The sequence below is a fragment of the Coptis chinensis genome, chromosome 9 (assembly GCF_015680905.1).
Source record: "Coptis chinensis isolate HL-2020 chromosome 9, ASM1568090v1, whole genome shotgun sequence".
Lineage (NCBI taxonomy): Eukaryota > Viridiplantae > Streptophyta > Magnoliopsida > Ranunculales > Ranunculaceae > Coptis > Coptis chinensis.
In genome coordinates, this window is record NC_141464.1 from 68,513,516 (window position 1) to 68,540,298 (window position 26,783).

A 26,783-nucleotide genomic window follows, 5' to 3' on the forward strand; every position below is an offset into this window, starting at 1 on the left:
AAATCAGAGAAAAAATGACGAAGAAACGGAGAGATGCATAAAAAAAATATTTCACTATTGCCCTACAGTAGATAAGGGTCGTGATTATTAAAATATTTTAGATAACTTGTATGAGCCATATCATTATTATGTGGATAGTTAGGAAGAAAAGTCAGAACAAAGTCAAGACTGAAAATTTCTTATTCTCTCGGCAGGGTCAATCCGAACCCGAACCAATAAAAATTTAGTGAACCCAAAACCAATCAAAACCGATAAGAATTTAATGAATCCGAAACCGATCCAAACTAATAAGAATTTAGTGAACCCGAAACCAATCCGACCTGAACCGCTAATTAGGACCAAATATTAAAGGTCTGATAAGTAGTCCAAAATAACTAAATAAGAGACCAAGTGAAAAATTCAAGATCTTTTACATATATCACATCCAGCAAAATCTCATAAAGCTTCCAAGTAAATCCTCTCCTGCCAAAATCTAACTACCCCAAAATCAAGAGATTTTTTTTTGCATATCATTGCATCTACTGGTCACATCCAGCAAACTCTCAAAGCAAGCTTCCAAACAAAATAAATCCTGCCAAAATAAAACAACCCCAAAATGTCAGCATATGTTCAAATGACATCAACCCAGAAAAAAGAAAGAAGTAAAGAACAATAAATGGGTTGGGTTATTTGTGTATTACAATCAAACCACCAACAGACTTTCCGTGGATAACATATGCATGCTGACCAATTTAACATAATCTACTTTAATATCAAAAAATATAGTTCCAGTATGGAGTATCCTTTTCACCCTCTGTACATACTCATTTTTGCTCCACAATGCCAAACACAAGCCTTTAGCAGGACTGGTAATACTTTCATGAGACTCCTTCACGCGAGAGCGAGTGAGGTCTTGAAATAGCACAAGACTAAGTGTAGGTGACTTTAACCTTGCAGCTCTCTACATTTTAAAATGTGCGTTATATATCCTAAGCATATACTTTTTCTTGTTCTCTATAGCTATATGGAAGAGGCAACGAACCCCGCACATCACCAAAAGCATTTTCACCACAAGAAGGGATATCGGAAGGCACAGAATCCAATACAGAATCATGGATGGAATCCAAAGTCTCCTCGAGGAAGGACTTCAGTGTCTACAAAGATCAAGAGCAACCAGAGAAATTTCAAAACAATGTTAAATCCAGTAATTAAAACATACCAAGCTTTCTAATTCAACTGATAGCTCCTACCACTGCATCATTCTTTGCCATATGTTTTGCTTGTGCTAATTGAAGAGAATGATGTAGATGAATCTGAGATAAAAAATTAACTGACGAGTTATGTAACTATAAATTACAATAGACACCACTTACAAGTTAATATATTATTCATCCATTACAATAGTAAACTTAACTATACGTACCTGCTGGAATTCCTGGCAACCAACTTTGTGTGCATAAGAGAGCTTCAACCATGTCAATCCCCAATGATGTGCGTTTATCACATAGCACTCTACCCCCAGTACTGAATGTTGATTTTGAAGGAACCAAAGTAATTGGAATACTCAAAATATCTCACGCCATCCTTGACAAAGTGGGATACTTGGGAGCGTTAATCCTCCACCAATCCAATACACTTACACCTTGGAGTGGAAATACAGATTCCTCTAAGTAAAGTTCCAACTTAGATTTTGTTTGCATACCAACAATAACTTCTTACAGATACCAATTTTCCATTCTTCTAGCTTTCTTTCTAACCACACTTTCTGCACTAGTCGATTATGTATTAGCACAACCACTTCAACTCATGGAATCATATGTCGTAAAAATATGAACTAAGACATCTTTAATCTTTTTTGTCTGCGACTCGGGACCGAAGTTTCATCGTAAATATCTGGAAAGTAGTACTCTATAAATCTAATATTGAACTCTGGATTCAACACAACAGCCACTCCCAATATCAAACTGCAATCAGACCAGTATTTACTAAATTTCTCCGTCATCTTACCTGCCATAACTTGCACACTAAATATAGGGCTGTCTTGCCATTCTAAAAGGCTCAAGTGAATCTCACAAACCTCAGAGAAATAAATGTCTACAGTTGGATACTTTTGACCTAAAGTACACATTCAGAAACATGCATGATTACTCACTTAATTATATCAAACAATAAACCAATTACAAAAGAATTGAAAAAGGAATTGCTTATTAAATTATATACCTGAAAGAGTGTTTGTTGAATCAGCAAACACTTTCAAGCAATTGCAAATAGCTCTTGCCATGTCTCATTCTTCTCTCGAAGGATTCACCTTAAAATCATCATCTCGTTGGTCTAAACACATGAAAGTTTCTTGGTACTCGAGTGCATTTTCAAGCATTTCTTGTGTTGAATTTCACCTAGTCTTGCAATCAAGAGAAATAGACTTTTCTGTTGTTACTTTGACTTGATTAATTGCAGCCTGCCATTTCGTCTTTCTTTGAGGTGTAAGCCTAACATAGTTACAACGCTCTCAAATATTTTTCAAAGTATTTCCTAATACTTCTAGACCATCTTTAACAATAAGGTTGATGATATGGGCTGTACAACGTATATGAAATTACACCAGAAATGGCCAAAAATGACGGTTAAATCCGTCCTAAATCCAGATTTACGACGGAAAATAGTGTCCCAGACTCTGTCGCGAATAGCCCTGTCGTTAATATTAACGACGGGAATGAGTGTGGTAAGTTGAATTAGAACTGCAACGGACTTGAGACAGTTTATGCCGTCGTTAAATATAGGACTCTCAAAACCGTCGTATATTTGTTTTCCAATGCAACTACATGTTTCCAAAACTGGAACTCTACCAACCGTCGTAAATTTGGGTCCTTAGTTTAGGACATGCATTTCCGTCGTACAAGTTTAAGGTAATTTTTTTAATATATATATGTTTTTGTAGAATCTATTTTTCCAGACCCCACCTGATTTAAGGTTTCTCAGATGATAAAATCAATTAGTCAAACAACATACTAAAACAACACATTTCAAAAATTTATATATACATTGATAATTTCCAATTTACAATATCTTCAAGCTTATGATTGCCAACAACTAGGCTTTCAAAGTATACAAAGAAGAATAAGAACATAATGAAAAAACAATTTGAAATTTCTGTCTTCATCACCTTTGCACGCACATTTTGTTCTTTCGTGTGAATCACCAAAGGCACACCACCACCACTAGCGGCCGAGCACCCGGCCAGGTCCATGGCAGCGACACCACCGATGCCGGCCGAAGCGGGCACCGGCCGAGCACCAAAGCGAGTCCATGGCGGCCCGGCGGCTGACACTGCGGCGAAGAAGCGGCGGCGGGCACACACTCCACCCAGCGGCGAAGACTCCGGCCTGAAAGACCACACTCACTCACCACCAAAGCCACACTCACTCACCACCACACTAGCACTTGCACACACTCACACACTACCACCTCGTTACACACACTCACATCTTGCCACCTCGTTTTTACACTCACACGCTACCACCACCAGCCAGCACACACTCAGATCACGTGCCAACACCACCACCACACTATGACTAGTATCAGCAACACACCGACCATAAGCAGTTGAGCACCAAGACTGATGTGGCTATAAACACACATGTAATCCTACAAAAGTGTTTTTATCAGCTAGAAACCTTGCTTTCTATGCAGACAATGCAATTTAGATCATAAAAGCATCACAATCAATGTTCAAACACCACGGAAATGTCAGATGTTCTCAAGCAACTTGAAGCTAAAGTACAATCAAAATTTTAACAAACGAAAAGTCGACATCTAAGTCTAGCAAACCAAAGGATAGACATAACAAAATGCAATATTTACGGGAAACGGCAAATACGTAATCATACACCCATCAATAATGATTCATATGCAGAATGCTAAAGAAAATGTCCCCAAGCGAATCATAGTTCTTCATTCAGTTTTCGCAAAAGTAACATCTTATACTAGTACTAGCACCTCCATACGTTTTCACCTCCTTAAACCATGCCTCTTTCAGTATACCCAACTAGAACTGTTAAACAAGCCTAGTGTAAATTCAGTGTGAGCATGATCAAACCATCTCATTTTTCCTCATTACTCAATAATGGATTCACAATTAAAGGGAAAAAATCCCTATTATGCATATAATTCTAACATTATCAAAGGATCATTAAAAGAAACTAAACTATAAACGTTCAAGGTTAAGCAAATTACCTTCGGCAGCATCCATCTCCTTCTCAACCTTTGCCTGCATCTCACAGAGCTCCCACAACCTTTGCCTTCTCAATCAGTATTTCCACCATACAACATATGTATCCACAATTGCACAACTATAAGAATCGTTAAATGCATTGGAGCCATAAATTTTATGAATCAAATATGTCTAAGAGAACCCACAATGTAATGTAGACCCTGGCGTACCAGTTACCACAACCAATTGGTGTACCAAACAGCAAAAAAAAACATGAAAAAATATATGAAATTTGCAGTAAGAGATGAAATTTTTTACTGCAAATGCAGGCTTTGGGAGCTCGGGAGGAACCTCTTCAGCAGGTAAATTAACCTCCCACTGCTCACTGGGGAATCCATACAAACACAGATTTTCCTTTTCTGCACAACACAAGAAATATCTAAGAACACTACAATTACAGAATCGGTAAATCACAAAAGCTGAAACTGTGCACCAAAAATAAGCTGAGAAGGTGGGTCGTCATATCGACACAACCACAAGATCCAACTAAATTGTGTTTCAAACAAGAAAGATGGAGCATTAAAAAAATTACTATGAAATACAAACAGAATAGAGGATGAAGAAAGAGCACTTGAACGCTTTATAGCATAGTAAAAATTGTTGACTTGCAATAATACACCTTTATGTAAGACAAATTTCATCATCCACATAGATATTATCCACTATCCAGATGGTGATCACCAGAAAGTTATAAAGCGGTAGGACCTGGCACTCCTTTCTCATTATAAATATAATGCATTATTACTATCTTATACAGCGTAAATTTTATAAACCACATAACAGGCCCAAGATTCAATAATAAACACTATGACAATATGTCCATTAGCAATTACTCAACCTACGAGGTGTAAATTGAAAGCAGAGGCACCTGTTCGGAGGAGCTAATTTGAAGAAATATTAAATACATTCTAGTAGCCAACACTGCAATAAGAAAATGATGACAACTTAATACAGTCAAACTAATGGGCCTAACTACGGATATGTTATCCACCTTATCATCCAAGGGTAATAACAACATGATACTTAGAGTAACCAACAAACTACTGAAACAAAAAATCCATAAGTCACACTCATCCTTTAATTGATACATCCATTAGCACGAAGGACGTATCAACTAAAAGTTAATTAGTGTTCAATTTACACCTCAGGTTGTAAATGTGAACCTTGGCTGTGAGCTATTTGTTATATCCAACAAGTTCAACAACTTTTTTTTCCCAAGATTAATACCTGATTTAGAAATATGTTCTTGAACGATGGATGTTACACTAATATGTTCAACAATTAGTTTTTTTTTTTCTTGTGATTTAAAATTCTGAATGAAACCATTGGATAAAACTAGGTTTTTGTTGGAAATCACTTTGCCCTTTCCACTTGTAATAATTTCCTTAGTGTATGCATCTTTGTAGTGACAGTTATATACGCAATTCTATTATTTTTTTGTTGGTTAAAATTACAGGATGTATGCTAAGAGAATCATGGTTCTTTATATTTAATGGTTTTTGTAGGAGATCAAACCTAGAGCTTTTTCTTTTAAAATCTCAAAGGACTACTATAAATAGAAATTAATATATTCAGATTATAAATTCAAACAAAAACAAGAGTTTCATCTATATTGAGACTTCGATATGCGTTAATCCTTGTAGGGACAGATATATTACTGTACATAGTCATCACAGTGTTCATAAAAATCCAAAGAAGTAACACTTAACTTCAGAATGACAAAAATTCATGGAAGAATAACCCATCCTCCAAAGACCCTGGCCTGGTTTAAAACACCAATGGATATCAAACAAAACTAAATGTGACGCAAATCCACTTTAGCTACTCCACAAAGATTGTAAGGTCCTATTTTAAACTAAGCGTGAAAAAATTTGCAGTAAAAAATATCCACAATTAGAGCTAGAACTCAATGAAAGAACCAAACGACAACGAAGAATCTTTTGAAACTGGAAAAACCCAGTTTATCTCTCTCTAAACACACCTATTTAGGCCTCCAAACCCATCCAATAACAATCCCAATTAACAATGCAATCCACAAAGAACCTGCATAAACCATTGTAACTCATTTTTGATAGAAAGCAAATCGTTTTCAGAGTTTCACAACTTGTTCAAAGAAACACTGACCTATTCTTATCAAATTTGCTATGTTCTTCTTCTTCGATAACATAACTAGTAAAGAAGCCCATCCTATTTTCCTACAACAGTCCCGTGAACCGAAACATTTTATTCTTCTACTTGTGCTGCTTCTACTAGAATGCTCTTCTTTTGAAGTGGTAGCACTCTCCCGCTCAAAAGTAAGGACTCTACCAGGTTATCCAGGTCTGCTCCCATTCCAACTTGAAACCGGGTGAGTTCCTAATTACTTACTATCTCATCTTTATGTCTTGTGCAAACAACATGATTACATAGCAAAAAATGAAACACATGTTTAAATTATATGTGCACATTTTAATTGGTGAAGTTATGTTCCAAATTCAGATACGTTAATGTAGATGAGTCAAAGGGTGTGGAACTATTCTATTACTTCGTCGAGTCAGAAAGAATCCACAGTTCCAATACTTCCCAAATTGTTTGGTTTTCATCAAATTCCACCAACGTTGATACCAAAGCCATTATAAACCACACAATCAATACAAAAATAATAAAACTAATAACTTTAGACAAGAAAAATCACAGAAACTTTCAGTTGACTCAAATTTATTGACAATTTACATGTGAACAAGCCCACAACATAAAAACAATACAAATCCTCAATTGAATCCAAATTACATACAATTAACCCAATATTCATTAACCCCAATCCATAAAAATAGTAAAGTTAATACCTTTGAACCATCAAATTACTAGAAACTCTCAATTAAATCAAAACATTAAACAATTAAAACACAATGATTCAAGGGATTCAATCCAAATCACTTAAAAAAACAGAACTAAACCCAACAAAAAATTCATTTTCTCAGCACGTCTCTTAGACCCTAACCCACAAGTCCAACATATCAAAAGGATTACTGAAAAACCAAACAAGAATTGTAAAGGGAAAAATGAGAAACCCATACCTCAGTCACACTTTCTTCGATTATCTTTCCTCGGTCAAGCTCGGGGAAGTTGAATCTAGCTCTACGGAGGTCTTTGCTTTTCACGATCATTTGCTGATTTTTTTTTCGTTTAAAAAGAATGATTGTTTAGTTTAATCGGCGAGATTGATTCAAGAGGCCGTCTTCGTCTTCATCATCGTTGACGACACCGGGAGCTTCGTCAAAACGATAATAGCGATAAAAGCAATCGATCCAAGAGGGCACTAATAAGAGCGGCTACTTAACAGGTGATTCCATTGAGAACATCACACGGTGATCACGACAAGACCGCTTATTCATTCACCAACAACAGCCGCCGGTCACAGTTGTGTTGAACAAGGTTTCAGTAGACTAGGGTTTGGGAAGGGGTGGAAGAAGGGAAGCACACACGAGATAAGAATAGTTTTGGAGAGACGTGTGTGATGGCTGAAGAGGGGTCCTTTTCATAGCGACAATATCTAACCCCATTTAAGACTTAAGTATCCGTCTTATATTAATTACAATAAAAAAAACGTAGACAATTATTCAAGATAAACCACACGACGGGTTTTTTCTCAATTGGGACTAGGAAGCCCGTCCTAAATTAAAGACGACCAAGCCCGTCTTAAGGTCCCGTCTTTTTTTGACAATTCTGATGTAGATATAATCCCCACCCGATACCAACAAACTATCTCGATTGAGAGTCCCCTTTAACCTTGCAATCAATGTATTATTAGATGCGGCATTGTCCAGAGTAATAGCAAACAATTTTTTTTATCAATGTTCCGGACAAGTAAATAGTTCATCATTACTTTAGCCAATTCCTCCCCTGTATGACCACAATGAAGCTTCAGAAAGTTTAAAATTTTTTGCCTCAAACCCCAATCATCGTCAATAAAATGACAAGTTACACACATATATGAATCTTTTGTATTTTCAGATGTCCACAAGTCGGTTGTTAAACTGATTCGGCTTGAAAGCTTCTCTAATAGACGATATAGCTAAACCTTTTCCTCTTTAAAATGTTCAGTAATATCAGTCCTTAGTGTATTGTGCTTGTTAAGGTCAAAAAGTGGTTGAAGGTTTTGCACAAACTCCCTAAAATAAAGATGATCCACCATACGAAAAACATATTCATGTTTCACAACCATCTTGGACAGATCACGGTGAATCCTCTCTTGAGTAAATTTGTGATTCTTGATAGAAGCAGTTCCATCTTCTCTCTTGAGTGGTACAAGTTATTGTTGACCTGACCCCTGGCTTCACCCTACGAGAGCATCTTTTCAAGTGTGACCTCAAGTGACTAGTTCCGCTAGTACTTTTCCCATCAAAATTCTCTTTGCAATGCATACAAATGGCTCTATCCACTCCTTTCTCATCTTTTTTCATGTCAAATTCTTCCCACACAACAGACCTCAACTTCTTAGCAGGCGTAACTTTACAAATTTGAGTGTTTTCATCTTTCCCATCATCAATCACAATAGTATTACTTTTAGCAACAAAACTAACACTCGACGATGGAGTAGACATAATATGTTTTTTAAGCACTGCAATGGAATAATAAAAAACACAAATGCAATAAATATTTGAGTGAGAGAGGAGAATGTTTGAGTTGTTAAAAATTAAGCAAGTAAAATTAAATAGGTATATACCTTATTTGAAGAGAGAAAAGTCGTACTGGAAGAAATTGTGGCTAAAGAATCATGCATTGCTTTGTTGAGTGAGAGAGTGAGAGAGGAGAGGGGGGTGTGAAACAGTCAATCTAAATTCTCACTAAAAGATTGGATCTTAGCCGTAGATAGTTTTCATCAGTGGGTCTCAGCCACATATTTTGTTTTAACTTATACCAAACTAATTACAGATATTACTATAATACCACTTTATCGGTTCGGGTTAATGTCGGTTTGGTGGAACCAAATACCGAAACCAAACCGATAGCTTATCGGAACTGAAAAGTGGATACATTACCGAACTGAACCGAACCCGAAATACCAAATCCGAACCTGTTTTTTATCAGTTTGGTTCGGGTTGGTTATCAGGTTATCAAAACCCATTGACATCCCTAGTCATGAGGCAACATAACTTTGATAAGTCTTCTGGAACAAACATTATTGCTCATGGAATGCTGGTCGATACCAGATTAGGATTTACCGGTATGGGCTCAATATTGACCTCGAAAACCTCCCGTACGGTCGAAATTTTCCTGATTTTGTCTCAAATAATCTTCTTTTGAGGTATGCCCCCTTTATAAATCATGTTAATCACTCCCAGCGGTTTCTCATGTATTGTAATTGTGATCTCTGGTCAAGCATCAGCTCTAAATTCTCGAAGTTTTCCATCTTTCATCAGCCTATCAATCTCCTTTAACAATTGCAGACACTTGTTTGTTTCATGATTCTTGACTTTATGAAACTGTCAATAGGGCTTGTCTGCCAATTTTGTAGGAGTGAATTGTGGATGTCTCACATAAGCTTCCTTACCCACTCTTCTCAAAATATCTTTTGGGGTTGTATTGATGGTCACGTAGTTCTTTGGATCTAATTCTTCTTTTAATGTCCTCTCATACCTTCTTTTTGTTGGAGGTTGAGTCTCTGGTATTACATAATCATCATGAGATTTCCTCTTATCTGGCTTTGAATACTCTCACCTCGATCTCGAGTATCCTTTTTCTTTTTCCCCGAGTCCGATACTTGAAGCACAGTTTGAACTGTAACTACTTGGATCCCTTTCTTGACTCGAATATCCCTTTCAGCTTTGTCATATAATTCTTGTAAACTTTTAACCTCCTTGCTTAACAAATATTTATACATATCCGATGCTGGAACCAGACCAGTTTGAAATGCCATGATTAACATCATCTCGACCTCATCTAGCTTTTCAACTGACTCTACTTTTGCCTTGAACCTAGCCAGAAGTCTTTAAATGACTCCTTTTTACCTTGCTTCAGATGAAATAAAGTTGATACCGGCTTTGGTTTTATTCATTGATGACCATAATTTGTCAAGAATTTTTATTCGATTTCCCGATAACAGGCGATTGACCCTTCTTGCGACGAACAAAACCATTTCATCGCCTTACCCTTCAGACTCGATGAAAATGACCGACATAACAACGAATCCCAATACTCCATTCCCTGGTATACCAAAAATTGATGTCGGTAGCCGAACAAATGATCCATGGGGTCTATTGTCCCATCATACTAATTGTACTTCGGGTTTTTAAATTTAGGGGGTAACGACATCAGTTCAAGTTCCTTCTTGAGAGGGTTTCGACCAACATCGTCGGCTAGTTTGTGCACCGATGCCAACACCTTTTCTAATAACTTGTTTCCAAACTATCACTGCATCATCTCTTGAACCTGCATCATCTCTTGAACCATTTCTTTCTTGATTGGTTGTGTTGTTTGTTTTATCTCCTCTTCATGTACCACTTTCTGTGTTATATTAGTCACAAAGTGTGCTTCTTCAAGATGGCTCTTTCTAGCCACTGGGGTGACCGAGGTCGACTTTGCCTCCGCCTTCTCATAGAATTCTTAATGTGTAAGCTTCTCACTCATTTCTCTCACCGCCTTATTTTCTGCTATTAACGCCTTATTTTGCTTCTCCAATTCATTGAATTTATTTCTTCAATAAAGCGTGTAATGAAACTTTTTCTTTTTGTATCTCTTCCAATTCCTCCACTACTCTACTTACTGATCTTCTTGTTTACCTTTCTTCATTCTTAGACATGCTTTCCTCATTCACTGCTACCTTACTAGTTGGCACACGTTTAGGAGCCATTGTATAACTAGGATTAGACCACTGATCCTTAAAAGAAGACAAACTCTCAGTACAATTCACGCTAATCTTCAACAAAAATCACCCCAAATTGATCAGTGAATTGCACAACACAAATGAATCGCACAACACAAGGGAGAAAGATCAAACTTGACCTCTCAAGCTTATGATGCACGGACGGCGCCAATGTGGTAATCAAGTTGGTTTTGCTGAAGATCTAACAAGTTCTTGGAGATTGAATGATGATTTGACAAGCATTTATTGAAATGAGATATGTTTTATTGAATAACAATGGTGTTCTTTACAATCTCTCTGTTTGCGCTCTCGTTTACAATTTTGTGTGGGGGTGAAGATAATGATTTCTCTCTTCTCCTTTGGTCTTTATATAGTCCTCCAAGCTAGCTTCACTCCAATTATATGATGACGCGTGTCTATTCTTCTTCTTCACAACTTTTTTTCCGCTCATACCTGCAATATTTCAATTATAGAGAGATATCGACCTTTATATCGATATCTCGATATTTAAAACATTAGGGTAAAATATCAACTACGATATTTGCCCACGACGACACATGGGTTGAACAATCTTGAACTACCGGGACTTGCCCACGAAAAATACCAGATAATTTCGTATGTTGAGACTCTTACTTCACTCAATTCGGTCTTGTAGCAACAATGAAAAAGGAGGAGGACATAACTATTTTGTATTCTTTATTCTTCTATCGACCGATATTTCATACAAAATAGTTGATGACTTAATGGGGAATCCAATATATTTCGGACCTTTTAAAGAATTGGGTATATACTATATAGGAGAATTAGTCCTTGTGTCAATAAACGAGACCCATACCCAAAATCACAACCCATGCCTCACCCTTTCAATCCCACGTCACTTTGTTTACCTGATTTGTTCGTCACATCTCTCTCTCTCCTCTTCCTCTTCTCTTCAACAACCAAACCTCATAAAAACCTCTTTCTCAAAATCCCCAACAACTTCCCACGTTGTTGTTGTCGTCCGTTTCTTAAAATCCCCAACATGCCCCCAACAAAATCCCGATTTCCCACTCCACAGTCACTTACCAATTGGCTTAAACCACGTTTACCACAAGACTCATTTTCATCATGGGGTAATAAGCCCGGCACTAAAAACATACACAACTTATTCCTCGAAATCTCCGAAGGCGAATCTATTTTAACTGACACAACTCCACCAATCCGCAACCTCCACGTCATCACAGTTAAAATAATTAGTAAAAGTAATAGTAACTGTGTTTTAATAGAAGCGTTTCAAGAATTATCTGATGGAACACGTCGTGAAAGGTTTAGACCACTGTCAGAAAAAATGAAGCCAAATGAGAGTGTTGAAAATGCAGTTTTGAGAGCAGTGAAAGAAGAACTCGGGTCAGTTATTACAAGTGAAGATGATGGGAATGTGAAGATTGTGGAAGGGTCTTATGTAGAAAAAGTGGAAGAAAGAGGGTCGGTTTCGTATCCGGGTTTACCAGCTTGTTATGTATTGCATTGTGTTGAAGCTTGTGTGGATGGTTTGCCTAGTGAGGATTTTTGGACTGAGGAGGGAAATGAGTATGGGGAATGTAGTGAAGGGGATATAGTTGAGAAGGCTGTGTTTGTGAAAAAACATTTTTGGAAATGGGTTGGAGTAAATAGTTTGAACTGAGTAAGTTTATTGCTTTGCTTTCTGTTATGTTGTTATTCATTTTCAAGTGTGATGTGAAATAAAAATCTTGTGTAATAGACACTTGCTTAAGTTTTGGAGTTATAACTTTTGGAGTCGTTTACTTCTGTATATCAAATGTTAGTGGACGTGCGTGCCCCCTAAGGGTATGGTTTCTCTTGCTCACTCTCTTTTTTAAGGTCTGGATTCTATTTATCTCATGTAAAGAATTCAATGTGGTGCAATGGTCTCTTATTAGGAAGGTTAAGTCTAAAGATATTAGTCAGTGAAAGTTTGCACACTACTATCCTATACCCGAATTCAATAGTTCACCTGCATTTGTGAACGGTTCATTACAGTGGCTGGATAAAGTTAGACCAATGTGTGGTAGGAACTAGGAACTTAGGAAGTATGTCATTGTTTGAAATAAATCTGTAACGTATATCTGGTTGTGAACAGATCATGTTATATGAAGTTTGTATTCTGTTGTGAGTTGTCCTGATTTCTCTTTGTGAATTGATCATATTATCTGTTGCTTCTATGAGAATGTCGTGAACCAGTATAGTTTTGTGTTTTCAACTCCTTCTGAAGCAACATCTTTACATAGTGTTCTTTTGGAAATGCAGCAACCCTTACACTACTGCTTAACAGGGTGCTATAGCTGAGTTGTTAGTTTAAGGCTGTTGCTAAGAATAATGTTGCATAGAAGTACCTTGTACGCGAAGTCACGAAGACACCTAGTTAAGCAATGAGCCCAGAGTTGAGAATTGCCCTATTAACAACCAAAATCTGTGTACTCGTGAAACAATGTAATAGAAGTCTGACTGACTACTCAATTGTGAAATAGTCAATTATTTTTGTTGCCTTATGTTATGGAAATATCAAGTCCAATCTTCATTCTTCATTCTCAAAAGAACCAAATTTTATATAGCAAATAAAAGGCCGGCATAATCAAGAATAACGACAGCCTACTCCAATTCAGATAATAATTTTCTTTGCATTCTTAGCTTTATGTCTTTGCTTTCAACGCCAAATTATTACAAAAATATGGCTACATATATCTGAGGGAGAAGCTTTTCTTAGCCATTGTTTTAGTGTCAAAACACTATAAATATGAGTTAGAAGGAATTCTTCTGTTATGATCCTTCTCCAACATCCCTTTAGCAATCAATTCAATGGACAGATTTCCTACGGATATCATCACAATCATTCTCACATATTTGCCAGTCAAATCAGTTTTACGCTGCAGGTCAGTATCTAAAACATGGCTAGCAATTATTGACAGCCTTCAATTCCCAGAACTACATCTCAATGCATCAACTCGATCTAGTAACTCATCTTCTTTTATCATTTTACCAACTGATTTTAATGAAATTTACATCACAAATGAAGATGAAAGGTTCCCTCGCATTCTTGAGACCACCAAGATCAATCTTTCATTCTACCAGGAAGCTGACTTAATCCAAGATCCTTCAGTACATGGACTTATGTTCTTCAGTACTTGGTGTAGGTCTTATAGCAAAGAAGCACATAATTACATTTCCATGTACATTTGTAATCCTGCTACACGAGATTTTGTGAAATTACCGAATCTTAATATCCCTGAATGTACAACATCAAAACTTGTTTCTGGGTTAGGTTTCGATACAGTTAGGAGAGAATTTAAGGTGGTGCAAATATTTTACCAGTCATGGGATGTTCGTATCTCAGAAGTCCAAGTGTATACATTGGGTGCAAATTCATGGAGAAACTTAGGAAGGGCTCCAAATGTGAAGTTTAAAAAACACTTTCGTGCATTTGTCAACGGCTCTGTGCACTGGTTGGCTGAAGATGAATCAGAAGATGGTTTCAGGTCATCAAAGTCAATGCTCATTGTGTCGTTCAACATAGCTTTGAAGAATTCGGGTTTGTTCCGTGTCCAAACGTCAGCGTTCTTGATCATAGGCTGAACAATCTTGAATTTGTGTCACTGGACAGGTGCCTTTCGGTGATTGATAACTTCAGTGCAGGTCATATTGAAATATGGATTATGAAGGAATACAATGTAAAGGAATCATGGACCAGATATGTTGTCAGTAAACTTGATGTGGATGGAGTGTTGTGTGAAACGGTTCAGCCTATTTTGCTTAGAAAAAACGGCGAAATTGTAATACTTTATGATAGGATGGAACTGGTTTCATACAACATAGGAAATGGGAATTTTAACGCATTTGAAGTTCATGGATTGCCGGGACTTCCCCATGAAACATACAAAATATTTTCGTATGTTGAGACTCTGACTTCACTCAATGCGTTCTAGTGTAGGCAAAAAATATAATAAAACTAAAACAATGAAAAAGGAGGAGGACATAACTATATATTTTGTAATGTAGGTGTTCTTTATATGCAAAGTCTTACAGTTTGCTTCTATGAAAATATCGTGAACCAGTATATATTTGTGTTTCAATTCAAGTCATTCTGAAGCAACATCTTTACATAGTGTTCTTTTGGAAATGCAGCAACCCTTACACTACTTCATAAGTTTATAGCAGGTAGGTGCTATAGTTGAGTTATTGGTGCAGAGCTTGCACTAATCAATTCTTAAGAACACAAGGTATATGTCATCATAGGTAATTGAGAGTGCTGACTCTGGATGTAACATAAAGCGTCGTCTTTGGGAAACAGTACTACATATGCTGTGAACATATATGGAGGTCGTCAAGTATTACACGAGCATTGTCACTGTCACACTCCAAATTTCCAAACAATTAAAATAGGGATTTTTTTTTTCAATATATAAATATCCCTATCGCCACCCTATTCAATCATCTGAAAACCCATGGTGAAACGAACCCTAATAACATATTATCAACCACAATATTAAAAATTTGATATCAAATTTAAAACTAAAAGGAACAATCCTTCAATCACATTTTTTAAACTACAAAGAAACTACCCAACTCTATTACATTTGCCTCAAAACAAAAACGTACACTTCAGAAAAACTTAAACCAGAAGACTCCAAGAGTAAATCCAAATCACGTGTCCTCATCCACTGTACTCTACCATCTATGTTTCCAAGAACACACCCACGTTACAAAACAAAGCACACATGGGTCAGCAAATTGAATTTGCTGGTATGAGTAAGACTAAATATAAAATACTAATACGTTCATATCTTTCGAATAAATAAATATACTATTATAATCATTTAAACTTTGAAGACAAGTTAGTTCCGTTTTCTCAAAACGGCATGTAGTTTCTTCCCAAGTAAGATTTTACCCCCAATATACAATTCCAAGAATCTCATATAATAGCATTCATTATTCACACTTTCCAAAATAACTCATAACATAAATATCACTTACATTTCACTTATTAAATGCACATATGACAACCTAATTAAATATGAGTTTAATACACCTTACCTTTAAGCTAACATGTCGTCTTAGGGTAGGATATTTACGTCCCTGCATAAAAGATTAATCAATCCTACCCTCCTGTAAAACAGAGTTAGACATCATAATAAAATGATTTATCTCAGCCAGTCAAATTTCCATTCATAATCAAACATCATTTAAGACATTTAAGTCTAATTGATACACTTGGTTCGTCCCGCATATTTGGAGAATACCACTTATCATAATACCTATATCAAGGATAGTCATTCACATGACATCATTACGTCATAAAGTTTATACGTGCATAATCATAGGTCTCAGACTATCACAAGTCATTAATATTTTCATAATAACATATCAAGTTATAGTCATTTCTCAATCACATAAAAGATCACAAGCATTCACTAATATTATTCAGTCACACTTCAAATCCATAACATCACACAAATTCACATACTTTTAGTTCATTCAATTCCACAATACATCTTGTTTATTAATCACTTATTTATTAACCTCACTTTTAGTTCATACTCCACGATTTGCACTTCACATATCTGCCAAATCACACATACCCATGTGCCTCTCTCACACCGAGTACCACTACAAGACATATCTCCCAAGCGGGGGTATCGCCTCCAGGAACATATTTACATCTTGCAAACTCATAACTTATGAGTCACAGCCATCTCTGGGTTTTCCATGTGCATAATCACAGCCTCTTATGGGCATTCAATATCTCATGTCATTCATGACACATTTAATGAATACTTTGGGTCATTCTCGCCACATTCAAGGAATACCCATCATACACTAACAGGTCATTCATGGCACATTCAATGAATACCTTGGGTCATTCCCACCACATTCAAGGAATACCTATCATAACACTAACATGTCATTCATAGCACATTCAATGAATAACTTGGGTCATTCTCACCACATTCAAGGAATACCCATCGTAACACTACCAGGTCATTCATGTCACATTCAATGAATACCTTCCTATCACATGAAATCTCAAGTCATAATATATTATTACCAAATCCTGAGGCGTAGAGAGTTATAAAGGTGTGATAGACTCGTTGCAAATATTATTCTTAGCTCACTTTTCATTGTACTAGCATTAATCATGCACAACTATTGATCACACGTGCAGAAAGTATTTTCACACATCAATGCAAATCAATCACGCATTTAAATATCATTGAACACAACACGAATGGTCATCAATCAAATACAATTCAAACAGCCACAATCACGTACACAATTAAATACTAACATTATATACATATAGTTATCACAAAAACTAATATATAATATATAATATAGTGGCTGCACTTTTACTCAAAGCTGTATACGTATCCAAATCTTTCAAGATTAGAATCAAGCCTTCGTAATTCTTATCAGCCACATAGTAAAAGTCAAAGTCCATCAGTGTCAATATATATAGTTGCATAATACCATGCCAAATCTTTAGCTACCAATATACGCTCTATATATACATTATTCATCAAACAATTATGCATGCAACTCTTATTCCAATATATGTAATAGAACTCTTTAGACAAATAAAATAATTACTCCTCCAAGCAATACACATTTATTTAAAATATTAATATGATACAAATTGCATGATCATTTTATTTTTTTTCTTGTACAACTAAATCCTACACTAATAAGTTACGTATATTGTTTTATGCATGAGAAATTGGTTAGGACAGTTTGACTTTTGTCCATTCTAAAAATTATAGAGAATTTATATAATCAAAGTTTTGAATCAATTATACCATTCTAAAAATTAGACAGAAAATCCATTTCAATAAAAAAAATTCTTAAACACTAATTCGTTTAGTATGTGCCCTAAACTATGTGATGGAACAGAGCCAACAACTTAAGTTCTGCTATTCAATTTTCTGACGCACTTTCTTGTAAAATTTACATCAAATAGAATATAAACTGGAATCAATCAAGGACAATTGGAAATGAAAGATGACTTAGAAAACTAAAATTGTTTAGTTCTGTCGAAAAACTAGTTACATCATCTAATTAGTCGAATTCAAGTCACAAGCCAGTATTTGTGCAGAATTCTGCAAACATATCATTGTTCCAAACAACAATTAAAATTTCAAAACAAATAGCAAACGTTCACAATTAAATATGGAAATTTTATAAAATGATAATGAATCATTTATGAAGCAAGCAAGATAAAAATCACAAAAAAACAATTTATATATATTTTTTGATAAAAATATGTCTACTCATCTGAAATTGAATTTGCAAAAGAATATCAATGCTTCATTTTCTCTTATCACTTTTCTTTTTCTTTCCCTTCTTTTTATTTCTTACAAACAAAAATATTATTTTTAATAGAAGCGGGTTTTATTTTTGAATAATAAGAATTTTAAAGAGGAAATTCGCAGGTATTGTTTATTAAATGTTTTAAGTTTGTTTAAGTTAACCTACGAGCGTCAAATGAGTTTAAAAAACACCCAAGGTCCATACCTATATGAATGGGTACATTTTAACAATGTTTTCAAGTCCAAAAATGATTCTAAAATACCCACAAAAGTTCTAACAAACAAATTCTATAACAAACTAGACTTCATAATATAATAGTTATTTTCAATTCAAATAATGTAATTTATGTTGTTTAAAAACTGGAGTTGTTATAGTCACATTGTTGCCTTTCATTTCCACTTGAATTTGGTGTGTGTGGTTTTACTTTATAGCAGACACTGATTGGGCATTTCGATATACAGTGAGTAATGACAATTTGTTCATTACTTGACGTAGTGGAGAGAATGAAGAGGCAGCTACAGTTTGGGCACCTGTAAACAAGTATGTTAATTTAGTTGTGTATTTGCTTCTGTTAATATAAGATTACTATTATGCTTTTGATGGCGCTCGATGGTTGCCAATAGAAAAAAAAATTTGCTAAAATCTTCCTCTGTTGTAATAATCACATTCTTTTCCTCCAAGAGCATTAATAGTAAGCCTAGGCTAAAGTTGAAGATATGCATGTCTAAGGATAGGTTTCAGAATCTACAGTGATGCTCATTGAATCGGTCTAGGAAAAAAAAAATTAGAGTTTTGGTCCCAGAGTCCGAACTTAGCACTGACTTTGTATCTATCTCTACTACTTATAAGAGGCTTTGGTGAGTTAGCCAAATAAGCTGTATTCGGTTCTGTCCGTTCTCTATTTCGTGACACGTGGTTTTTTGTTTTGAGAAACAAAAGTACGAGAGGAGAGAGAAAGGCGCGTGGGATTAAAAAAAAAAAACTACGTGGCTTTTTGTCTCTTTATGCCTTTTAACAAAAGTTTTCTCTTTCTACTTTTAACCCTTCACAACTTTAACTGTTCTCTCTCCTAAACAAATTTTTTCTCTTTCTACTTTTAACCCTTCGCAACTTTAACTGTTCTCTCTCCTAAACAAATTTTTTCTCTTTCTACTTTTAACCCTTCGCAACTTTAACTGTTTTCTCTCCTAACCCACGTGTCTAATGCAAACGTGCAAAGCACGTGTTTAAGTCTAGTATATAATAGAGTCCCGATTAATGGTTAGAACTTGAGTTCTCCGCAAAAAAGGGGGAAAACATAACACGTACGTAGTCTCGGATGACAACTTCTTGCTTTTAACTCTCAAAGATCGGAGACCCTAAACCAACCATCTCCACATTCAATCAAGGTTTTACGATATATCTACTACTTATAAGAGGCTTGGGTGAGTTAGCCGAATAAATTGTATTCGGTTTTGTCCGTTCTCTATTTCGTGACACATGGTTTTTTGTTTTGAGAAACAAAAGTACGAGAGGAGAGAGAGAGGCGCGTGAAAAAAAAAACATGGCTTTTTGTCTCTTTATGCCTTTTAACAAAAAAATTCTCTTTCTATTTTTAACTTTTCGCAAGTTTAATTGTTCTTTTTCCTAAACAAATTTTTTCTCTTTCTACTTTTAACCCTTCGCAACTTTAACTGTTCTCTCCTCTAACCCACGTGTCTAATGCAAACGTGCAAAGCACGTGCTTAAGTCTAGTGTAGAATAGAGTCCCGATTAATGGTTAGAACTTGAGTTCTCCGCAAAAAAGGGGGCAAACATAACACGTACATAGTCTCGGACGACAACTTCTTGCTTTTAACTCTCAAAAACTGGAGACCTTAAAACAACCATCTCCACATTCAATCAAGGTTTTACAATATCTCTACTATTTATAAGAGGCTTGGGTGAGTTAGCCGAATAAGCTGTATTCGGTTATGTCCGTTCTCTATTTCGCGACACATGATTTTTTGTTTTGAGAAACAAAAGTATGAGAGGAGAGAGAGAGGCGTGTGGGATAAAAAAAAAAACCTACGTGGCTTTTTATGTCTTTATGCCTTTTAACAAATTTTTTCTCTTTTTAACTGTTCTATCTCCTAAACAAATTTTTTCTCTCTCTACTTTTAACCCTTCGCAACTTTAACTGTTCTCTCTCCTAACCCACGTGTCTAATGCAAACATGCAAAGCACTTGCTTAAGTCTAGTATATAATAGAGTCCCGATTAATGGTTAGAACTTGAGTTCTCCGCTAAAAAGGGGGAAAACATAACACGTATACATAGTCTCGGATGACAACTTCTTGCTTTTAACTCTCAAAGACTGGAGATCCTAAACCAACCATCTCCACATTCAATCAAGGTTTTACAATATCTCTACTACTTATAAGAGGCTTGGGTGAGTTAGCCGAATAAGCTGTATTCGATTCTGTCCGTTCTCTATTTCGTGACACGTGGTTTTTTGTTTTGAGAAACAAAAGTATGAGAGGAGAGAGAGACGCGCGTGGGATTAAAAAAAAAAAAAAATACCTACATGGCTTTTTGTCTCTTTATGCCTTTTAACAAAAAATTTCTCTTTCTATTTTTAACCTTTCGCAAGTTTAATTGTTCTTTTTCCTAAACAAATTTTTTCTCTTTCTACTTTTAACCGCCCCTTCGCAACTTTAACTGTTCTCTCTCCTAACCCACGTGTCTAATGCAAACGTGCAAAGCATGTGCTTAAGTCTAGTGTAGAATAGAGTCCCGATTAATGGTTAGAACTTGAGTTCTCCGCAAAAAAGGGGGAAAACATAACACGTACATAGTCTCGGATGACAACTTCTTGCTTTTAACTCTCAAAAACTGGAGACCCGAAAACAACCATCTCCACATTCAATCAAGGTTTTTGTAACGCCCGTATTTAAAATACGTATTTATTTATTTATTAATTAAATTATTTATTTAAAAATCGGTTGGATTGGATTTGGATATGTGGGCCTGGTTTCTGGGCCCGAGTCTGTGTTGGGCTTGGGTTTCAGACCCAAGTATATAAACACATTGTTCTAGAGAATAGGTGTCACACCCCGAATTTCGACAGTATTCGGAAAAAACATTATTTGTTCCCGACTCTTCGATCTCCGAGGTGTGACGCACTCTCAACTCCCAAAAACCCATAAACAGTTTAAATATGCGGATAATTAAAAAGCAATAAAATTTTTAACTTAAACAAATGTCCTCTTCATTACAAAAATTTATCAAATAAGATTAGGTTACAAATCTCTTTTCAATAACTCTTTAATTAAAATTACAAATGAAAATACAAATAATATTTCCTCAACTGAAAATCTATATCACCTTAAGGGAAAACAAAACCTATCTTGAAATGCAACACTAACGCAACCCACAAGCAGCAACCAATCTTCTTCAACACTAAACCTATCAAGACTTACAACTGTGTTCATTTAATGAACACACCCGATAAGCAAACATGCAAATCGGGTCGGCATTATAAAAATGCTTTGGTGTGAGTAGCCCTAAAATACAACATATAATTATACATATATATGCACAATCCATACGGCAGTTAGTTCCTCCATCGAGGCGCCTTAACTTTCAACAACTAATACAACATCCTTGAGTACAATAATCTAGGCAGGTAGTTCCTCCACGAGGTGCCTCAGGTTCTAACTAAACTACCAACCAGCCAAACATATACAATCATCTATCTAGAGATATATCATTTACCAACATATTACCATAATTATATTATTAAGGATTTCTTTGCGTGTCCCTAAAATTCACGTCGTATCTATGTCTTACCTAGTTTCCCTGGCTACCACAATCGCTACCCAACGCCGAACATGTACATTCACATGCCTCCCCTTACATAATGTACCACTCCGTGCGTAACTACCCTGAGCGGGATGCCGCACACCAGGTAAATCCTCACACGGAAGCCATTATGTAAGTAATGCCACTATTCGGCATAAAATATCGAGCGTCTCGTTCTATTTTGCGAACGGAATAATCAAGCCACTATTCGGCTACGCCAGAAGGGCCATTCAGCTTAACTGAAACGCCAAGAGGGCCAATCACATTACTTACGCCCGAAGGCCATTCAGATTAACTGAAACGCCAGAAGGGCCAATCACATTACTTACGCCCGAAGGTCATTCAGATTCACTGAAACGCCAGAAGGGCCAAATCACATGAGTTGTGGTAGCTAGGTTCTAGGATTTTCGTTACGTAATTTATTCAAGTGTCATCTATTTATGACTTATAGTAATTCCATTATACCACGTGCAGGTCAATTACCTTATTGCACTAAGCCACAATATTTAGAAATATCTCAATTATATCTCATAACAACTTTTATTCTTTCACGTGCCAATATATTATTGCATTACCCCACAATCCCGTGGGAAATATCCACAAATACTATACTACCTCATAGTAGCATCTCACATATATAATAATGGAGCGTTTATATAAATCTATGTCTCCAAAACTATTGCATTCAACATATATATCCCACATATTACATAGTGTCACAATATCCACGTCAAATCTTAATTAGATAAATGACAACCAAATTTATACAAGCTTTCACAGTATTTTAGCATTGGATTTGTCCATACAATTTACAACATAAAATGTAGCACAATTAAAACGATCCACGATCCACAATCAAAGCCCAATAGCTATATGTTTTACACACTACTCACGTCAAATCATAATTAGATAATGACAAACAACGTTATATAATGTTCGACAACATTTTATTATTACAATAGTCCATAAAATCAAATATGTTAAAAACTGGAAAAAAATCAACATTCCACAGTCACTGGTCAACGGTCAAAGTCAAAGTCGGAACGTCATGGTCAACGTCAAAGGTCAACAGTCAACAGTCAATGGTCAACGGTCAAAGTCAAAGTCAACACATCATGATCAAAGTCAACACATCATGGTCAAAGTCAACCCATCATGGTCAAAGTCAAAGTCAAACTGTCGTTTCCATGTTCGACAGGTTCAGGGTCAGAGCCATGGTTCATGGCTAAAGTCAAAGTGCATGGCTCATGGCTAAGGTAATGGTTCGAACCCAACTGGCCAAGCCCAAATCTTAGAACCCGAAAGTCTAAAAGTTGGAAGACCCATTTAGATCTATTTTAAGTCCTATGGACTGGCCCAAGAAATATTAGAAACTGGCCCAAAACCTTTAAATTAAACTGGTCCATAAATTAAACAAAACAAATAGAAAAGGGCCCAAAAGTTAACATAAAAACCGGCCCAAACTAAAATAGATTTTTGGGCCCAACCAAACAAACACATTTCGGCCCAACATACAATAAGGGGTTTGGCCCAAAAACTTAAGACAAAACCGGGCCCAAGCCTCAAGCCCAATTCGGTCAACAGTGCATCTTCTCCAACTGCCACCACCGGATCGACCACCGTCGACCTCCACTCGATCACCCAATCAAACCCACCGATTTTAATCCTCCTACAAACCCCTACCACTTTAATAAAACCAAAAATCTCAAATCCTTAAATCTCGATTTACCCAAAACTAGATATGTAAAGAATTTTGGACTGCCATTAATGGCTATCGAAGCTTCCAACAGCCCCTATCGATAGCCCACTACCACCATTCATCAAACCATAATCACACAACCAACAAAATCCATCCAAAACAGTTCGAATTATATTTTTACAGGAGGATGATGGGCGAGCCACCATTACTGCCGGTTCAAAGCTTCACCCACACCTACCCAATCCAGTTATACAACTCGACACAACAAGAGTATAACCAAAAAAGAAATACAAACACTTCCAAAACATATACAGGACCACTGTTTTGTTTGGGCACGAGGACTTGCGCGCCATTAACGAGCTCAGTTCCAACAGTTCAATAAAACTTGGTAATTAAAAACAACAACCAATATACAACAGGTTTTAACAATGCTACAGGACGCCGAGTAATGAACAGTAAAAATTTAGTAAAAACATTGGACAATAAAACAGTTTCTGTATTCCGGTGAAATAGCAAAATAGGTACTCACCTGTATGAACAGCTCCTACGAATTCCTCCGAGTCCGAGCCGTCGCGCTCCACTGCTCGAGCAAACGAGCTTCAAGCTCTGCCTCCATTTTCATTATTTTATTATCTTCAAAACCCTATTCTCTAGAACAATGTGTTTATATACTTGGGTCTAAAACCCAAACCCAACACAGACTCGGGCCCAGAAATCAGGCCCACGTATCCCGAATTTAATCCAACCAATTTTAAATAAATAAATAAATAAATAATTAATTAATAAATATGTATTTTAAAATACGGGCGTTACAATAGGGTTCTTGGAGAATAAAAAAAATGATAAAAATGGAGGCTCGAGCGTTGGAGCGCGACGACTTGGACTCGGAGAAATTCGTGGAGCTTGGGATTAAGGTGAGTAGCTATTTTGCTATTTCACCGGATTTATAGTTTACGTATATCGGTGTATACTGTCTAATATTTTTTTTTATACTGTTCATTGTCTTGTTTTTATTCGACGTCGTGCTGTCGAGTTGTTAAAACTCTAGTGAAACTCGGATTTGATATAGAACTGTCGAAACTCTGTTGAGGCTAGGAAATCCACATTTGAACTGTCGAAGCTTTATGGGCGCTAATGGCGTCGCCCAGAACAGTAACGAAATCCTATTGGCTTGTTGAACTTTCTTTACTTGTTGTGGTATGGATATATTGTTTTGAACCTGTATAATAGGTATACTGTGTTGTTTCGAGTTGTTGGTTTGATGTCGGGGCTGTTGAAGCTCTGTCCGAGCTTGGAGAAATCGTTAATGGCAGCTCAAACTCGAATTTCGTTTTTATTTGGTTGATTGGTTTGTTGGCTGGAGGCAGATAGAATTGTGGTTGGATTAAGTTGTTGGTGATGGGGGTCGTGTAGGGTGTGTGCGGTATCGCTCAACCCCCCCCAGCAAAATATAAAATTGCTTAGGGCCCCGCGTAAAGAGGCCCCAATATAATTCAGCCCAATGCTTTCTTTTCAGCCTACAATCGTTTTTCTGACCCTTATTTAAGGGTTAGATAACGTACATTGGAATCTATGAAATAACGTTAGATAACCATTTGTTTCCCTCGCTTTCTCCAACGTTTCTCTTGCGTTCTCTGACCAAAAAAATTCCTCGCATCCATTGGCATTTGAACTTTCCCTAGGGCCCCTGATTGTCTTGAGCCGCCCCTGGGTGTGTGGGGGCGGTAGATGGGAGCTGTCAAAGCTCTGTAAATGGCGGCTTGCCCAAACCCTGCAGTAAAGCAGTTTGAACGGTTTTTAGTTGATATTGTTGGTTGTGGATGTTGGTTTGAGTGTTGTAGAGTGGTGGGGTCATTGAAAAAGCTTGTAGCAGCCATTAATGGCGGCGGGAATTGTTTCACAGATCTAGTTTTGGAGAATATGGGGGTTTAAGAGTTGGGGTTTTAGCTTTTAGTAAAGTGGTAGGGGTTGTCGCGGGGATCAAAACCGTGGGCTTGGAATGGGTGGTCGAGTGGAGGTCGGCGGTGGCCGAATTGGTGGCTGCTGGAGGGAGAAGATGACTACCTGGGCTTGGGCCTGGGTCGGTTTCTCTTGGGTTTGGTTGGTTTGGTTGGGCCGAAATGTTTTAGTTTTGTTTGGGCCCGATTTAATTAAGTTTTGGGACCAGTTTTAGTATTAGTCTATGGGCCAGTTTCATTTGTTGTTGGGCCCGATTCTATTTTGTTTTGATTGGGCGGTTTCAATTCAATTCGTTGGGCCGAACCCATTTGTGTTTTGGACCAGTTTAATTAGTTTTCTTTGGGCCGGTTTCTAATTTATGTGGGCTGGTCCTTATGACCCCAATTAGGTCAGGTTGAATAATAAGTTGGTTTAGACTTTTGGGGCCGGGTTTTAAGGTTTGGGCTTGGCCAGTTGGGTCAGAACCATTACCTTGGTCATGAGCCCATGAGCCATGCACCAATCACCTTAGCCATGAACCATGGCTATGACCCTGAACCTGTCGAACATGGAAACGACAGTTTGACTTTGACACTAACAGTTTGACTTCGACCATGATGTGTTGACCATTGACCGTTGACTGTGGAATGTTGACTTTTTCCAGTTTTTCACATATTTAAGAATATGGACAAATATAGTAATAAAATATTGTCGAAAATTATATAACGTTATTTGTCATTATCTAATTAAGATTTGACGTGAGTAGTGTATAAAGCATATATATATATTGGGCTTTGATTGTGGACTGTGGACTGTTTAATTGCATGTGCTACATTTTATGTTGTAAATTGTATGGACAAATCAAATGCTAAAATGCTGTGGAAGCTTGTATAA

At 36.6% G+C, this 26,783-nt stretch overlaps 2 protein-coding genes and 1 long non-coding RNA gene across 4 annotated transcripts; 2 read left to right on the forward strand and 1 right to left on the reverse strand.

The window, feature by feature from the left end:
* Positions 1-3,000: 3,000 nt before the first annotated feature.
* LOC147477601 (uncharacterized) lies at positions 3,001-7,783 on the reverse strand. Of its 2 annotated transcripts, XR_015208972.1 has the most exons (3): positions 7,306-7,783; positions 4,213-4,608; positions 3,001-3,624 (listed from the first exon to the last, which is right to left on the reverse strand). It is a non-coding gene; the product is annotated as an uncharacterized LOC147477601 (long non-coding RNA). The 2 variants fall into 2 exon arrangements; XR_015208971.1 differs by lacking the exon at positions 7,306-7,783 and having other exon boundaries at positions 4,213-4,862.
* A 4,100-nt stretch (positions 7,784-11,883) lies between these two features.
* On the forward strand, positions 11,884-13,632 carry LOC147477602 (RING-H2 zinc finger protein). Its single transcript, XM_086584350.1, has 2 exons — positions 11,884-12,756; positions 13,380-13,632. Exon 1 carries the CDS (start codon positions 11,944-11,946, stop codon positions 12,754-12,756), a length of 813 nt encoding a protein of 270 aa, XP_086440476.1. The 5' UTR covers positions 11,884-11,943; the 3' UTR covers positions 13,380-13,632.
* Positions 13,633-13,831: 199 nt separating this feature from the next.
* On the forward strand, positions 13,832-15,208 carry LOC147477603 (putative F-box protein At4g09190). The gene has a single exon (XM_086582936.1). It carries the CDS (start codon positions 13,929-13,931, stop codon positions 14,700-14,702), a length of 774 nt encoding a protein of 257 aa, XP_086439062.1. The 5' UTR covers positions 13,832-13,928; the 3' UTR covers positions 14,703-15,208.
* The last annotated feature ends 11,575 nt before the right edge of the window (positions 15,209-26,783 follow it).

Excerpts from the sequence above, each read along its gene's own strand:
- LOC147477602 (XM_086584350.1), top strand. The coding sequence starts at position 11,944 with ATGCCTCACCCTTTCAATCCCACGTCACTTTGTTTACCTGATTTGTTC.
- LOC147477603 (XM_086582936.1), top strand. The coding sequence starts at position 13,929 with ATGGACAGATTTCCTACGGATATCATCACAATCATTCTCACATATTTG.